The 19,163-nt window shown below is 38.3% G+C and overlaps 1 protein-coding gene across 50 annotated transcripts in view; it reads right to left on the bottom strand.

Moving 5' to 3' along the window:
• baiap2b (BAR/IMD domain containing adaptor protein 2b) overlaps positions 1-16,738 on the bottom strand; it is an 86,952-nt gene extending 70,214 nt beyond the window's left edge. For all 50 annotated transcript variants that reach the window (XM_087276780.1, XM_087276768.1, XM_087276791.1 and 47 more), the window contains exon 1: positions 16,560-16,738. Coding sequence is in view for 34 of the 50 variants with exons in the window: in XM_087276750.1 (XP_087132876.1) it covers positions 16,560-16,631 (72 nt within the window). In the remaining 16 variants the exon portion in view is untranslated. The remainder of the gene's footprint in view (positions 1-16,559) is intronic.
• Positions 16,739-19,163: the final 2,425 nt, after the last annotated feature.

Raw genomic sequence — 19,163 nt, 5'->3', positions numbered from 1 at the left:
TGTCAGGTAGTGTATTGTTTAAAAAAAACACAAATAAACCATATCAACTCTGTCCCTTTTAGATAATAAACTGGAAGATTGCATTCAGCCACTTATAATCATTCATACATTTGATAAATTTTACCAATCACTACTCAAGAAACAACTGCCACTTTCATTGCGAGTTTAAATGATTGCCATTAATATTACAATGTAATAGTGCTTAATTGACCCTTATCTGGGAGTTTGACTGACAGGAGATCTGACCTATCATCAGGCTTGTTTTGTTAACTATATTTTCATTCACGTTGACATTCTGAATATATCATTCAAGTGCATACTGCACACCATTTTGTCCGCTTCTGTCTGAAATCAAAATTTGAAGCCATTTTTCCAGAAATGTTCGTTCATTTCCAGAGGGAGCGCATCAATTTGCAAAACTTGCAAACACACACTTGCCAAACTTCACTTTTATTACACTTCAAGACCAACATTATGTCCTTGATCTGAGTTTTTCTGCTGCGCCTGCCTCCAGCTTCCCACATGCACCAATATCTTTTCCGTGTCCACTGTGGATGCTGCAAGTCATTTAGTTACAGCTGTCTCACTCCTACAAGCCGCCCTGGCGCTCATCTTACCAATTTACATTTGAGATGAGCCCCTGTGCGTGTACGTGCGTGGGTGTATGTGTGCCTGTGCGAGTTCGCTGTGAACATCAGCACTGCGTGTGCATCCCACTTCAGAGGACGCTTGGAGAGGTGAGATGGAGAGAGAACAGCTTCCCTGCCCATGTATGGTTGTGTCGGAATTCCCCCGCATTACTCTCAGCGCATTCCAATTCCCCGCACGTTCGGATCGTACCATCTGATCGCAGCAGGAGGGGGAGTTTGTGCAGCTATAGAGCTCGTTACCTTAAACTGATGGAACACTGTGTCCCCCTCCAGCCCAAAGCCTTAATCCATTCACAGAAATGCGGATGAGAAATGAGTGAAGGACGATTTCAATTTGAATGATGGAGACAATGATGAATGCGTGTGCTGGTGCATGTGCCTATGTAGAATGAATATATGTATAAATATAATGGGGCTGTTTCTGCACACAATCAGGGATTCGTCTCTCTGCTGGTGCACTCTCCCATGAGATCTCGAGAGAAATGTCACAGCAAAGATTCTCATCCTTGCCCAAACACACACATGCATCCGTTCATTCTATTTCCTTTCCTTGCACCTTCAGTGTATATTTCTATTGTAGTCTACCTCTAACTTTTAAAGAAATCAAAATCAAAAGATCTGATTGCTTAATAACAATTAAATACGATTTCCTCCAATTCCTTATTACCATAATGCCAAAAATTCCTTCTACTTGCTGTTATAAATATTAATTATCAGAATGTCACATTTTGTCTTTGCAAAAAAAAAATTGTATTATACATCTTTAAAACTATTAACAGAATAACCAACTAAAATGTCATGCAGTCACAGTAGTTCCTTATAAACTTCATATAATCTTGTCAGACATGTATTTAAAGATCTTTTAAAACACTCTATTGAAGAACTATAGTGCAACCCTCCAAAAATTGTGAATGTAATTTATATTAATTTGCCACTATCCTTCAAACCACCAAGTGATACCTGCTTGTTAGCAAGTAATATATCATAAAATCATTTAAAATATGATCAAATGTACTATGAACTTTTATTATAGTGATTTATTTTGACATACTGTTATGCTGAATGGTGATGCAACATTATTTCACACATTTTTCTAAATTATAAAAAGTTAAATTTAAAACACATATTTAATAATTTATCAATTAAATTTCATATATTCATTCATTTTCCTTCAGCTTAGTCCCTTATTTTTCAGGTGTCGCTACAACTGAATGAATTGCCAACTATTCCAGCATATTTATGTAGTGGATGTCCTTCCAGCCGCAACCAGGTAATGGGAAACATCTATACACTCTCATGCACACACACACACTACAGCCAATTTCGTTTACCCGCTTCACCTATAGCATTTCTTTGGACTTGTGGAGGAACCAGCACCCAGAGGAAACCCACCCGAACATGGGGAGAACATGCAAACTCCACACAGAAACGCCAAATGACCCAGCCGAGGCTCGAACCAGCAACCTTTTTGCTTTGAGGTGACAGTGCTACCCCACTGCGCCACCCTATAAATATATTTAATTATGAATTTTAAAATTATTATTCAATTACAATTGATATTTAAGGATTTTACATGGCCCCTAATAAAAAAAGCACTCAGTTCCTTTTTAAATATCACTCATGTAAGGTTCTTTGGGAAACCAAAAATGGCTCTATTATGGTATAACAACCATAAAAACACCCATTTGGAACCTTCATTTTTAAAAGTGTCACAAACATAACAGATTCTAAATAGCATTTTTTAAAATCCAAAATATTGATGGAATCAAATCATCTTGATGTTCACTTTTGCGACAGTGCTAACCACTGAGCCAGCATGTCGCCCTCAATAATATTTCATTCATTTTCTTTTTGGCTTAGTCCCTATATTAACCAGGGGTTGCCACAGTGGAACGAACCGCCAACTTATTTACCATATGTTTTTGTGAAGAATGCCCTTCCAGCTGCAAACCATCACTGGGAAACACCCATATACTTTCAGTCCAACGCAATCTTACGACAATTTGTCACTTCTTGATTTAGTGGCTAAATCGTATGATCTAATTCCTACAATTTAGTACGATTTGTTTATCACCCAATTATGGTTGGGTTTAGGGGCGGGGGTTGGTTGCCACGCCTCCTTTTTAAAATCGTACATTTTTATATGACTAAACTCCAATAAACTGAATAAGCCACTAAACTGAAAAAACGTAAAATACTTACATTTCTCCTGAGATCAGGCTGCTCATTCACACACAGACACTACCGACAATTCAGCTTACTCAATTCTCTTATAGCACATGTCTTTGGACTTGTGGGGTAAACCGAAGCACCCGGAGGAGAACATGCACACAGAAATGCCAACTGACACAGCTGAGGCTCGAACCAGTGACCTTCTTGTTGTGAGGTGACATCGCTGCTCCACCGCGCCAACCTTATTAAAATTTTAAATGCATTTTTTTTTAATAAATATATAATATTGTTTTCAGTGTTGTATTTATATTTAGAATTGATCAGAATATTTTCTCCCAAACGTTTTTTAAATTTTTTTATTGCAGGTTAAAATGAGATCATTATAACCAGACAGTTTGTCAGTTACAGTGAGACTCTGATAGACTGCTATCATTTGCAGTATAATCAAGGCAAATATAGAATCTCATCACAGTAACCTTACACATTTGTGCAGCAGGGAAATAGTAATATGTTTCTTTCATTTCTTGCCAGTTCCATCCTCCGTCCTTATTCTGGTACCCACTCAAACCACTGGCTGGCAGACATATGACAGTAGTATGTTTGCCCTGATTCTGTTTCAGGCCCTATTCATAACTGGCATGACAAAAACAGATTCCTCTTCAATCACATTATATCCATGATGGCTGCCAAAAGACCACATTAGCCTATGGAGTGGAATGAAGTGGACAAGCCAAAATATTGTCATGTAAGCAGATCCCCTTGTAGGTTTGAGACAAATCCACTTATTGGCCACTTTATTAGGCACACCATACAAGTATCGGGTTGGACCGACTTTTGCCTTCAGAACTGCCCTAATTATTCATGGCATAGATTCAAGAAGGTACTGGAAATATTCCTCAGAGACTTTGGTCCATATTGACATGATAAAATTATGCAGATTTGTCAGCTGCACATCCATGATGCCAATTTCCAGTTCCACCACATCCCAAAGATGCTCTATTGAATTGAGTTCTGGTGACTGTGAGGGCCATTTGAGCACAGTAAACTTGTTGAGTACATTGTCATTTTCAAGAAACCAGTCTAAGATGATTCATGTTTTAGCACAAATAACCATACCACGTTCAAAGTCACTTAAATCACCTTTCTTCCCCATTCTGATGCTTGGTTTGAACTGCAGCAGATCGTCTTGACCATGTATACATGCCCAAATGCGTTGAGTTATTACCATATGATTGGCTGATTTGAAGTTTGCATTAACAAGCGATTGGACACTTAATAAAGTGGCCGGTGAGTGTATATTACAGCCTGTAGACAGCCTGAGACAATTTCAATACATATATAAGGATAATATAATTTAGCATGTGCTCTTTTCGGTAAGAACTGATTTGGACAGACAGCCACCAAATATCTTCAGAAAATGTAAATCTAGTTTCTCTTAAATCTCCTAAAGCATTTTATACAATTAGATCATTTTCTATCAATAACCCTGGAGTGGATTTCCACATAAAGCTCATGTGAGAGGTCCAAAATGTTATTTAAATCATTGTTTAATGAATTCCCGAAATTCAGGGCCATTCGAGTCTAAATGACTATAAAAGAATTGATTACATTGCACAGATGTCTCTGTTTAGTGCTCCAAGAGTGTAACTCAGATTTTTTTAATAAAGTACAAAGACATTCTGTGCCTGCAAGGACGCGATAATCTGATGGTATGCCGCTGGCAACATAAAATCTTTTCCTCCTCGTTTTTCTCATTCACTCTTTCATCATCACTGACATCCAAACAGCTGGCAAGGCTCTCACCTACAAATCACAGCAGTGCGGTCTCTCTCGCCATCTGCGTGCACACATAAAACCATTTAATCTGGTTACTACTAACCCTTAGCTTTAACCACAACACCACACCAACAAAAATACAATCTCATGCCACGTTTGAGCCCTGACTAAGCCTGTGCCTGGAATTACAAGACTTAAATGTTTCATTTATTACAAATTAAACACAAGTAATTGCTAAATGACAGGTCTGCATGTACAACTGCTCGAAATGCATTTGATTTGATAACCTGAGGAGCCTGACAAGCAGTAAGTCAATCAAACCAAGAGCACTGCATGACTCATAATCACTTATTTATTTTATACATTATACAATATATTCATCTGAAATAAGGAGTGAAATATATTAATTCAAATGATTTAAATGAACACTTGGCCTGTTTAACATACAGTACCCTCAAAATCTAAATGTAGCATTCTTAACTGATTCACTTTCACAACAAAGGGTTCTATCATACAGCCAGCACAATAGAGTAGCTATTTTTAGACCAGCGCAACCCTAATTTTCCTGTTTTGCACCATGTTGTTTAAAATCCATTTGCGCCACTCTGTAGACTCATGGGTGTGCTGATCTAAAAGGAAGGTGTGTTAAGGTGCATTGTTGGGGCGTTGTTATTTGGGGGAACTGAAATAGACCACGCCATTGACCAATTAAATGCTGGTAAAAGTACAGCGTAGAGCGCGTTAGTTATGCGGGTTCAAATGCTTACACATTGCTTAATACACACAGAATGTAGAGCAGTACGCAAATATCTCTACATATGAAAAAATTGAAAGGTGTTACAAAAAAATCAAATGTTACAAAAATTATTATTTTCTATGTGAATATATATAAAAACCACCGCCTCCATGCCTTCTTCATGCCTTTTTTCAGTTCGTTCATGATAATTTGCATTTGTATAATACTATTATTATCAGCTGTATTATTTATTATATGCAAATTTATATTTGTTTTAATAAAAACTTATTTTGTTTTGTCCTCCTTTCGAGTTTTGGAGACGTATGCATCACTATATGTGGCATAAGAATAGGACATGTGTTTTGATTTAACTTTTTAAAACACTTTAGAACTGAATTTAGAAATAGCTTTAAAACAAATCTTTGAGCTTAACAAACAAAAATATGTAAGCTGATGATGTCTTTCCACTGTTTTTTATCCACAAAGTAAAGGAGTACAGTAAAGAGTAAAGTAAAGGGAAAGTAAAGAGGATGAATGGAGGAGGTTCAATCTTTATCTTCGTGCTGCAGATGGTCTGTTTAACTGTTTTCTCAACAGTGAAGCTTTTAGTTTTTCCACTTACAAAGTCCACCATGTAAATAGCAAATGCGCCATGCCGCGACATTGCTGACTCTTAAAGGAAATGGGAGATGAGACTGATTGGTTTATTGCAAATTATGCTCAAAACACACCTATAACTCATTAGGAGAATAAGCTCAACCCTGTTAGACCATGCGCCAGGGTGCAGAGCGTATTTTTCTATACTTAAAATAGCAAAAGTGGATTTGGACATGCCCTTAATGCTTTTGCCATGAGCTTTAGACTTTGCGCCTAGACCGTTAAAATAGAGTCCAAAATCTGTCTGTCATAATCTTATGTTTTAAAAAAGAAACTTATGCATCGACAAGGAAATTTAGGCTAATGACTATTTATATTTGGAAATCGATAAGTGATATAAGAGGCTGATAATTTTGAATCTTGATGTAACATTTTCTGATGCTAATTACAAAAACTCATCTTAAACAAAAACAGTGGACAACTTGTTTTATTTTTACATTTAAAAAAAACAAGGAAACATTGCGTTATTCCCAAAATCATTTAAGAATTCAATTTTAAACTCCTTTTTTCCAATGTGAAAAACTCACAGACTGTGAATATGTAGTCTTCCATTAGCAAAAGTCTTCTTAAATGCACACATGCAGCATACATATGAACTGCCAAAAATAATCTAGAATTTATTCTACCGATTACTTATTTTCTTATCAGGTCAATAACGATAACATTAAAAACCGGCCGATACCAATATGGCCAACCATTTGGATTCACAGTCTGTTCTTAATGAAAATGAATTCTGAAAGTAAAAAAACAACAACAAAGGTCACTATTCAGCCAAGAGCTATAAAGCAGTCAATTAATAAACAAACATGCCATAATGAAGGAAGGCGGCACAGTCATAATGCGACCATCTGTAAGTACCAGGTTTTTGCATAAAGTCATAAGCTTTGCCCTTTACAGAGCTTTTATAATCTCCTTGTCTCAACTAAGATTCCCATTCCCTTTAGAGGTACTACAGGCAGTCAAAAAACACAGACGCAAACAAACAGTCCAACAGCTTTTGTCCAACATGTTGTTAAGCTACCATCTGTCTTCTCTTCGACACCTTACACCACAAAAACAAACAAAAAATTATTTAGGACCCATTTTTAATGACATCTATCTTATTTTAAGTCTCTCCAGATGCCTTGGACTGAGATAAGAGGCAAAGTTGAAACGAGGACTTCTTATATAATGCCAAAACCACTCCGCAAGAGGACACATACTGCGCTTTTCTAATTGCTATGCATATGAACCAGAAAATCAAATAACACTTTGAGAGAGGAAAGCCAGTTGACCTCACCCAAGCCTGTGAAGAAAATCCCCACTCCGCCCTCAAAATACACTTTATTACGTTGGGAACACACACACACCTGAACACAAAGCAAACACACAATGCTGATTTTGGAACTAGGTGGCAGATATCCAGCAAACAATGGAAATGCAAGGGGTGGATATAAACACTTTTTTACATTTTGAATGTGATACCAAAGGCTGACAGCTTTACCAGTTTAATACTAATCCCTCACTTATTCAGCACTTTCATTAAAGCGTTGGTGCATCCAAAATGACAATTCTGTTAATAAAAGCAGAGATAATTTCTGATAATTTCTGATTTTTGTTTTCCCTTGTCACGACTGAAGTTTATTTATTTATTATTGTGGATTGTACTCTGTCCTTTTCTTTTGTCCCGCCCTCTTGTTGTTTTTCTGTTGTCTCATAGGCTCCCATACCGGCGTGATTCCCTGTTCTGATTGGCTGCTGGTCTCAAAAGCCTGTATATAAGAGAGCTTCCGGCTGGGTTCGAAGAGCTCATTTCTGTGCGTTCGGTGTTTGGAGTGGAGCTCCTGGGTTTCCCTCACCCCTCCGGCCGACGACCAACAACCAACATTGTATTGATGACCATCATATGTTAAGTGAAGTTTATTCATAAACAATTTTCGAGAGGATCACGTGCTTATGATTGTTCGCAGCTGTTCCAACTTTAGCTAATCGTATCAGACGATCCTTAACTCACTATAAATAACCAGACTTTTCTCATCTCAATATCTTCTTCTCGAAGAAACCCCCCCCCCCCCCCCCCCCACCCAACCCTACTTTCCCTCCTTTCAAAAGTGCGTCACGGTGGCCAGCGATTAGCGCTGTTGCCTCACACCAAGAATGCCCCTGGTTTAATTCCTTTCCAAACCAGACAGCATTTCTGTGCGGAGTTTGCTCGTTCTCCCCGTGGTCGCGTGGGTTTTCCCCGGGTCCTCCGGTTTCCTCCCACAGTTCAAAAACAAGCACTCTAAATAATTAATCAAAATACATTAGCTAACCTCTGAGTACACCTTTCAGTATACATATCTGACACTTAGCTACAACAAGCAAGAAGGGGAGTCATCGAGAGCTACCTGAGCTCAAACTCCCCTCTCGCCTTGCAACGGGAGGGAGCCCAGGGCTCGAGGATCTTATCAGCTCAGGGCTCTCTCCCGGGACAGCACGCCAAACTAGCTTTACTATCAATCATCAGCTAAGTGTGAACTCTTGAAAATATTTTTGAGAGTTTGAGCGTGTAGGGGTGACCTGCCTATTTATTTGATAACTTTTGACGTTGTTTATGTTAGGGAGTAAGATAAGCTTTTTTGTATTTTCCTTTAAATAGTAATAGGTAATTTAGTGGATTTATTTTATAGATTCTTTTGTTTGTTGTTATTTTGGCCTGTGATCACCCTGACGAAATGCTCATTTATATTAACCCCATTTTTCTATAATAGATATCTTCATATATACTCTCAACTGAGTGTGTGAGTTTTTTGTGGGAATCTTTTGCTTTAAGTTTTGTTTAGTTTGGGAAATCCACCCCCCCAACACAATTGTTTTTTCTTCGTTTATTATGCCCTTTTTGTTTCCCCTAGACTTGGGGCGTAATCAGAAATTAAAAGAAAAGCAAATGTTGAGACCAACCTAACCTGAAGTGGATCAGCAGAAATAATCCAGAATTTATCCCCTTTAACAAATAAGGCCTATAAAAGTGACATAAAATCAACATTTATCAGCTCATACCAATAAAAAAAGGCTTAGTAACTTTGTATTTACATCAAAAGGATATTCAACTAGATCTGTCCCCTACCTAAGAGTCTAATAAAACTCTATTACTAGTCTAATGAGAGTTAGTTGACATTATATGAGCACAACTGAATGCCTAAAGGGGACCACCAAATAATGCTTTACCAAAATAAGCATATGCATGATTGATCCTAATACCTACATTGAAAAAACAAAACGTGTGGCCCACAAGTGTGGACATGTGGACTGGATGTGGGCAGTGTAGCGTGGTATGAAGAAAACAGCCTCCAACAGATGACAATCTCAGAGGTCTCACTGTCCTACTCACCGTGGGCACACACAAAGCTGAACTTACACAAAACCCCTACGCTATGGCAGAGGCACATTCTCACAACCAGACCGTTCAGTCTGCGAGACACTACCCACACCCGCACACACACACACACAGACAGAGGCACATGCACAAACTGACACACATACTCCAATGGCCCGTGAGACACTGCCCACACACTGGCAGATGCAGGCTGAGTCACTCGTAAGTGCAGACGGGTGGATTTGAGCTCCCAGGGTCCTGGGAGATTACTAAGCAGCTGCCAGGCATACACACAAACATACACACCGACACACTCCCGAAATCACATACAAAGTTGGACAAAGAATCCGCAGAGAGTCAGCAAATCCAGTTTTTCATGAAAGCTGCTACAAAATAATTCAGCAGATCTGCCATTCGCCAATTTCTACACACCTTCCATGTTTGTTTATAAAACAGTCTGATGTTTTACCCATAATAGCGTTGTATATTTCCATTCAAAGCATTTGACTAAATTGTAGTTTAATGTACTGTAATGTGTGTATTTATATAGCGCATTTACTGTGTATGGCCTTACACCCAAAGCGCTTCACAATAATCAGGGGGGTTTCTACTAAAGGTGTCACGATCCTCCAAATCCTCGATTCGATTACATTTTCGATTCTAAAGGCACGATTCGATTCGATTTTCGATTATGAATAATTAATTAATTAATGACCAATTAATTATTTGTAGCCAACTGTTTAAACTAACTGACCTGCATGGTCTTTGTTTTACCCATAAACAAATCATACAGTAAATGAATAAAGGCAAGATACACACATCATTACCACCTGTCAATCACTTTTTCTGCGGGACTCATGAATAGGCAGTGATCTGTGTCGTTATAATGAAGTCGGTTAAAAAAGACGCACAACCAACAGGAACCAGCCAACAGTATCTGAGGTGTTCGCTAAAATGACTAAGAACAAGTGAGTGAAAGATTGAAGCAGTCCTCTGACTGCCTGGACCTGCTGAGCGCATGGCTGTGAGTGCGTCTGTGTCTGTGTGGTCACGTGATGTGCATTTTCAGAGGTAGAGAGGAAGGAGGGCTGCTCAGAAATGCTACACGCCACTGTGGATGTCAAATCGTTGTCGTTCTAAAATGCTATTTAAAAACAAAGACAGTGTAAACAGGGCCTGAGTGTGTACTTTCCGCGAGCGGATTTGCAACGGGGGCGGGCGAAGGATCGCGATGCCGGTGTTGTCTATCGGACGAACCGTACGTAATATGTACATAGCAGAGCTTGCAAAACTGTGTTTTTTTTGTCGACAACACGAAAATTGTCAACATAACTCACTGGAAATCCAAAATGCTTACACACCGGCGACTTCATTGAAAGAGGAGAGGATTTAGGCTCTGTCTATGGGTCTCCTGCTTCTGCAGTTTAACAAGCACTTCAACAAGCCTGTTTTTTTCAACAAGCCAAGCTGACGGGACATGGGGGCGTGGCAGCATCGGCAATTCTATTTTTTGATTCGATAGTCAAAATTGAGCATAAATTTCGATCGATTTCGATTAAAAATCGTGACACCCCTAGTTTCTACACACCACCAGTGTGCAGCATCTACTTGGATGATGCGACGGCAGCCACAGGACAACGACACCAATGCGCTCACCACACACCAGCTATAGGTGGAGTGGAGAGACACTTTTAGAGCCAATTCGGTGGTTGGGGATGATTGGGAGGCCATGATGGATGAGGGCCGATGGAGGAAATTTGGCCAGGACACCGGGGTTACACCCCTACTTTTTACAAGAAGTGCCATGGGGTTTTTAATGCCCTCAGTTTAACGTCTCATTCGAAAGATGGCGCCCACTGACAGTATAGTGTCCCCTTCACATTTACTAGGGCATTAGGACTAACACAGACCACAGGTTGGGCGCCCCCTGCTGGCCTTACTAACACCATTTCCAACAGAAAGCTAGTTTTTCCATGTGGTCTCCCATCGAGGTACTGACCAGGCTCAGCCCTGCTTAGCTTCAGTGAGTAACCGGTGTTGGGCTGCAAGGTGATATGGCTGTTTTTGGCATTTAAAATATATTCCCCCACAAAAATCCGTGCAACACAATCCACAGTTTCACATGGACATAAATATGAGCATTATAAAAGACAAAGCAAGCAGCCAGTTACATGTATCTATGTATCTAAAACTCAGAATAGTGGTAAAAATGTGAATGTACATAGGTAGCTGCATAAATAAATAAATTGCATATGTCCAACACTATGAATGTGATAAGCAAATGTAAACAATAAATAAGCTGAATGGGGAAACACCCAGAATTTCCCCCAATATTTGAGTTCACATAAAACACATTGTGGTTAACACAAGCAGGTATTTCAAGAAACGTTCAGGTAAACCAGTTAATGCAGGTGACAAAATGTACTTGATGCACCAAGATGAACTGAATAGATTATGAAGTGTCATCATTAAACATTCAACACATCAAAACAAAGAATATAGAATACACAAGACATGTCACCCCTATAGTTTTGAATGAGGAAAAGTGTAACGGTCAATATGGAAATAAAGCCCCGCCTTTTAGTACAGGAGCCAATCATTGATTGCCATAGACTGACATTTCATCAGGGGAGAAGCTCGGACCAGACGTATGCTTTTACCACTGGCATCTGACAATACTTGCTTCACAGACATAAGAAATATATCTACATAAAGCTTGAAATCTGTGCTTTTAAATTGAAGTGCCTTTGAAAACAAAAGTTGTTTGGATTTGCAATCTGTATGAAACGAACATGAGGTACAGTCCGTCCTGTCAAACCCACATCACATGACAGCAACCATTCAAATGCCCACTAACTTGTAAACAAATCCTCTCTGTCATTTCTGGAGGAGATTTACCATCAAGACCAAGTTGTGAATTATTAAAAAAAAACAGCATAATCTGACAAAGCATTGTTCAGAGGATGATAATGCGTAGAATAAAACCTTAAATGAGGTTGGTGTCGTGATCTTGTTCCTTTCAAGTGTGCATGCCCATTAGCTTAGGCAACCTGACAAGATTTTTGTTTGATTCGAAAGTTTAGAAATTAAACTTATGAGACAGTTATTGATTAATTTAATTGGTGATTCCAAATATGTAATGTAATCGTAAGCTTGGCAAACAGTTTTGGAGAATTTGATGTTTCCCCATTCAGATAGAATGCCCAAGCATACTGCTAGAAACGCGTTTCAAAGATGGCCGCCAAGTGAAATGGCTTGCCTTAAAATTTGACGCTTCACTATAAAGTTTTATTGGTTTCTCCAGCACAAAAAGATACAACATAATTAATCACTGTATTTGTTATGCTGTTTCATCTATGTATGTTTAAACATTTAGTTGTCTATTTTACATGTTGTATATGGCATTGCTTACGGATGCACCAATGTTAAACTAGCAGTTTTTACTGAAATGGTTTTAAAGGATCAATAATGATTTCTTGCAGTGCTTTCTAATGAAACATGACACATCACTAGACTCAAATCAGTTCAGGCAGCAACAGCAATATTTTAAAACAATGTAAAAGTCCGTCCAACAAAAGAGAAGTGTCCAGAATTTTTTGTCATTAATTGTTTTGCCCTGCTGTCTGAAACAGAACAATCCTGCACCCCATTTCTGATCCATTTCACACCAGTTGTGAATTACTGATGTGAAAGATGATGCCTGACACTGTCAAATGGCCCACTACATCGTTCTTCTATCAGTGAGTACTGAGTACAGTTTATCGCTCCATTGCATCCGCTGTCTCTTTATTTCTTATAATAGAGAACCCCACTGTGGTCTCACAATACCCATAATTATACAAATCACAGAGCCTAAAGAAGCCAAGAGACCCAGTGAGGAATGAATATCCTCCCACTTGAAAGTCTGAAAGGACAAAATGACCTTAATGCTCAAAGCTAGAGGTAACACTGGTCGTGACTTGAGTTTCCATTTCTCATTCAATATAATACACCACAGGATATCATAGTAATGAACCCCAACAGAGGTTTAAAATCATTAATATTGTAGCCGGCTTCAACTGATTACTTTCTAAAGTGTCTTAATATGGGTTTTGAATTAGTTTATTCCACAAATTATGACTATTTAAAAATCATCCTATCTATGTAAGGACATTGAAATATGTAAGCTTTATGTTTTAGTTAATCCTGAAACAATCTATCCAGGAAAAAATCATCAAAGGCCGTGCAAACACTGGAGATGGTTTCTATGTAAATATTCTAAAACTTCTGCCATTGACAAGAACATAATACTGTACTAACGCATGCAAAATAATCCTGAAGGAGGATTATGTGGTCAAGAAACGCCCAGTTATTAAACTACAGCTTTTCTTTTGGTCGGTTACACAACTTTTATAAGCGTATGAAAAATGTATCTCCACGTTTAAGAAAGATTTACAGTGGAAGACAAATAACTTCCTCTATTAGGAACTGAGATATTATCATTGCCTTTTTTTTACTTCAGCCTCAGACGAGTCTTTCCAAGGAAGCACAAGATTCCTGTTTGTTCACATACAGAGAGTGCTGTATCAATCACGGTTTTGTGTTTCCCTAAAAACACACATGTATTTTATTTTTGCAAAGTCTGCAAGTAAAATTAGCGCCGTACAATACTAATCTACATTTAATATCAGCCAAAAGAGCACTTAAAATGTGTTTAAATTCTATATAATAATAGCATTATATACATATATTATTATGATGATATGTGACTAATCTAAACCCATTTCATTCATTCATTCATTTTCCTTCAGCTTAGTCCCTTTATTCATTAGGGGTCGCCACAGCGGAATGAACTGCCAACTTATCCAGCATACTATGTTTTAAACAGTGGATGCCCTTCCAGCTGCAACCCAGTACTGGGAAACATCCATACACACTCATTGACCCATTTAATTTATATTTTAAACTATTTTTAAACTGCTTTCTCAGGCTACTGTTGAAATTTGTATACAAGCTCTACTCAGATTATATGTAATTTAAGATTTAAAAATATATAATATACAGTATAACATGCATAGTTCATCTAGAACATGAGCCAAAAACCAAACTTGATTGAGGCTTGTGGGCTGAAGGTAAATATAGTTGGAGCAATTTGCCATGGGTAGTTTCCTAATTTATTTAATTATGTTTTTTAGTCTTTTTTCATTGTACAATAAACTTATTACAGTAAAAACAATCTGATTTATAACAGAATTACACGATTTTCTGCCTTGATTTGCTTGCCAACGTCTCCATAATCCTTTATATGTCGAGTCACAGTAATTACATTTTTTAAAATTAGATTGATTTACATTTAATTGAAACATTTAATTTCAGTTTGCTTTTTTGTAGTTCATCAATAAAACAAACAACGGTTGCGTCAAATTAGAAAATGACGATTTCCGTGTTCAAGGCATTCAGCCCAACCCTCACCCTCATACTCTCCTTTCAGATGGGATGGTGGGCCAAATCAAAGGTTTCGATGGGCCAACTTTGGCCTGCAGGCTCTACTTTGGGCATCACTGATCTGGAACTTTTTTATTACCTTTTTTTATGAAAGTTTTTTTTTATTTAGTATATATTCATTTTCGTTTCAGCTTAGTCCCTTTATTAATCCGGGATCGCCACAGCGGAATGAACCGCCAACTTATTCAGAACATGTTTCACGCAGCGAATGCCCTTCCAGCTGCAACCTATCTCTGGGAAACTATTTAGCATATAATATTTAGTATATATTTTTCCTATTTTAATATATATGTCTAAATGTAGAATTAATTCCGATTTTATTTTAATTAAATTAGTCAAATCACAGAGCTTAAAAAGATATCCATTTTATTAAAAATACATTGTTGTTACGCTAAAATATATAACTTAATAATCTACATGATTTTTGACAGCCTATATGTATAAAACTAAATGTACTGCATCTCCTCTAATGTTTAATTATTTAAAAAATGCATTTGCTACATCAATTCAGTCAAAAGATCCTCACAGCACAGTATTCCTCTGACCCCTCCCCAAAAATGCCCATGTAATAATAGCGTCCCTTCCCAAGGATATTAGCTCCATGGGTTGGAATTAACAACCTAAACATTAAACTCCCTTAACAGATGTCAGCAGGATTGACTAACACGCTTCACTGGGTCAGCCACCGAGGTTTAGATTGGTGAGTCAGGTGGTTTCAAAGAGGTACTGTACGCTACAACAGACGTGAGCTCCATGCGGGAAAAGCTGGCAGAGAAAAGAAGTAAAAGGATGTTCGTATGCGACTGCCATGGGGATCCATGCAAGTGCATTAGTCACTCTTTCCTGATGGGACGCAGATATGCTCCATCTGTTTTACACAATCAGTTTCATACCACTTTACTAACCGAGAACTCACTTAGAGCAAAACAAATACAAGCATACACAAGCTAACACATTCAAAGACCAGAACAATCACATCATTTACTCAGCCTCAAGTGGTTCCAAGCCTTTATAAATTTCTCTTTTCTGTTGAACACAAAATGAGATACTTGGAAGAATGTTGTAAACCCAAATAGCCATCACCTTTCATTGTATTATTAACTACTATGGATTACATTACAATGAATGGGTTTTATAAAATTCATCAGCATATTTTGTGTTCAACAAAAATAAAGAAACTGAAACAGGTTTGGAGCAAGGCGAGGGTTGTTAAATTTTCTATTTAAGATTTCACAAAAGTACAGAAGTGAACACTCAAGCTTATTACATAAGTGACAGGCACTTGAAACTCACATGAGTTTCAGAGAGTACAGGTGAGATGACAGATTGAATTATTTGGTTAAACTGGTTCCACACTGAAACCAGCTATTTCTACATTACATGTGTCTCTAGTCTGCATCATTTAAAGGGACAGTTCATTGTACAAATTCTGTATAAATTGACTTCAAAGTAACAGTCTCAGTAGAAATGGAGGATACGAGCCCCTCATATTCTCTATATGTGCACACACACACAGAGACACAAACTACAACTTTTGACCATCGTAAGAATGACTAAATGACGACAAAATGTCTTTTGGGGAGGGTTGAAGTGTCCCATCAAACAAGTTATTCACAGTAAGCAACTATAAATCCTTTTCGGTTACATTTTAAAACACTAATAATTTAACCTGACATGTAATATCTGCATAATGATTAATGCAAAATACTTACAAAGACAAAAATAGGTCTATTAAATAATAACTTACCTTATAAACATTCTCCGTTATACGGTGCACCTCGTCAGTCCGGGACATTTTGGAAGCTTGAGTCAGAACCATAGACGAGAATTTCAATATCTACTGCAGGAAAATGTTTCCGAGAAAACACAAGAGGAGGAGGAGGAGAGGAAGAAGACACCGTATCATTCAAACACAGAGAGAGTGTCAGAGGCAGAGGAGGATGCGGGAGCTTTTATACGGAACTCTCTCACTGATGCCCACGCGCAGCCGCCGGAGTGGCGGGAATCCACCGTACGCGCTCATCCTCGTCACTGGAGCTGCACTTGATGTTCCCGCGGACTCCGCCTCTGCGCGTTCACCTCCCGCGCCGCTGTGAACGAGCGACGCGACGGAAGAAAAGAGAAGAGCGTCCTCCGATTGTCAGGAGCTTTCGCGGGGCTAGTGAATGAGCTTCAGACTAAGACCATTTACTATAGCATTATAGGTAACACTCTGTTGTAATAAATGGCAAGACGCTAAGCTGTGAGTAGATCATCAAGCACAGTGCATTCTTGAATCGTCTTTGTACAATGAAACCCTCTCTTGTAATTCATTCATTCATTTTCTTTTCGGCTTAGTCTTTTTATTAATCAGGGGTCGTCACAGTGGAATGAACCGCCAACCTATGCAGCATATGTTCTACGCAGATGCCCTTCCAGCTGCAACACTCTCTCATTCACCTACTCTCTCATTCACACACATACAGTACAGACAATGTAGCCTACCCAATTCACCTCTAGCGCATGTCTTTGGACTTGTGGGGGAAACTGAAGCACTCTTTTAATTAATATTGATTAATTTCAATGAACTGAATTAACTGATTACTAAAGAATCCGTTCTCAACATTACATCTTTCGCCAGTAGGTGGCAACTAGATGTGGTCGAATTAATCGTTTCTCATACACTCATTCGTTCAGTATTATCTATTTGTAGGGTTGTTGCTAAAAAGGATACAGAAGTTAACGATAATCATTTTTATTAATTATTAAATTTCCCATTAAATTGTTTTATTAATGTCGAATGTACCCCTCACAGTAACGTAATATAGCAATTATTGTTGTCAATAAACTGAATTTTAAGTTTACAAAAAATTATTTTCTCTACATTACATCGTTCACCAGTAGGTGGCGACAAGTGAAGATGTGGTCAATTTAATCGTCTCTCGTACACTCATTAGTTTACTATTCTCTATTTGTAGGGTTGTTACTAGAAAGGATTTAGAAATTAACGATAATAATTTATATTAATGATTAAATTTCCAATTAAAATGTTTTATTAACATCTAAACCTGTTCCTCTCACAGTAGCGTACAAATAGTAATTAATGTTGTCAATACACTGAATTATATGTTTACAAAAAAATTATTTCTCTACATTACATCGTTCGCCAGTAGGTGGAGACAAGTGAAGATGTGGTCATTAATTATCTCTCCTACACTCATTCGTTTACTATTCTTTATTTGTGGGTTGTTGCTAGAAAGGATACAGAACTTCATTCATTCATTTTCTTTTCAGCTTAGTCCCTTTATTAATCTGGGGTCGCCACTGCAGAATGAACCGCCAACTTATCCAGCATATGTTTCACGCAGCGGATGCCCTTCCAGCTGCAACCCATCTCTGGGAAACAACCATACACACTCATTCACATTCATACACTACGGACAATTTAGCCTACCAAATACTCCTGTACCGCATGTCTTTGGATTGAGGGGGACACCGGAGCACCCAGAGGAAACCCACGTGAACGCTGGAAGAACAGGCAAACTCCACACAGAAACGCCAACTGACCCAGCCGAGGCTCGAACCAGCAACCTTCTCGCTGTGAGGTGGCAGCACTACTTACTGTGCCACCGCATCGCCCATAGAGAAGTTAACGATAATAATTGATATTAATTATTCAATTTCCCATTAAATTGTTTTTATTAACGTCTACTTTAAACCTGTACCCCTCACAGACCCGTAAAATAGTATTTAATATTGTACAGTGTCACAAAAAATATGCTATATATTTTTAGACACAGCTGGATCCCTTTTAGAATTAGTCCACTAATATAGTCCTCTTGAAAGACTGAATGAAGACAAAATTAAATGAAAAAGTAAATGAATTAAGACACTAAAGACACAAGTGCAACGGCTGTTAATCATTTCAAATTTTATCCTTTGACTATTGAAATCATTTTGAAACTTAAAATGAAATCTCTGTAAACCTTATGAACAATTTTATAATTGATTGAAAGTAATTATATCCCTGTATGAAATTTCGCTCTTAAAGTATGTTCTGAAAATGAAAAATTTGGACATAAAACATTTGCTGTAGGCGACGCAGTGGCGCAGTGGGTAGCACATTAGCCTCACAGCAAGAAGGTCGCTGGTTCGAACCTCGGCTCAGTTGGCGTTTCTGTGTGGAGCATGTTCTCCCTTCGTTTGCGTGGGTTTCCTCCGGGTGCTCCGGTTTCCACCACAGTCCAAAAACATGCGGTACAGGTAAATTGGGTAGGCTAAATTGTCCGCACTGTATGAGTGTGTGTGTGAATGAGTGTATGTGAATGTTTCCCAGAGATGGGTTGTGGCTGGAAGGGCATCCGCTGCGTAA

The sequence above is a fragment of the Danio rerio genome, chromosome 12 (genome assembly GCF_052040795.2).
Source record: "Danio rerio strain M-AB ecotype USA chromosome 12, GRCz13ab, whole genome shotgun sequence".
In the NCBI taxonomy this organism is placed as follows: Eukaryota; Metazoa; Chordata; class Actinopteri; order Cypriniformes; family Danionidae; genus Danio; species Danio rerio.
Note: the sequence above shows the minus strand (reverse complement) of the source record. Positions and strands in the feature narration are given on the sequence as shown.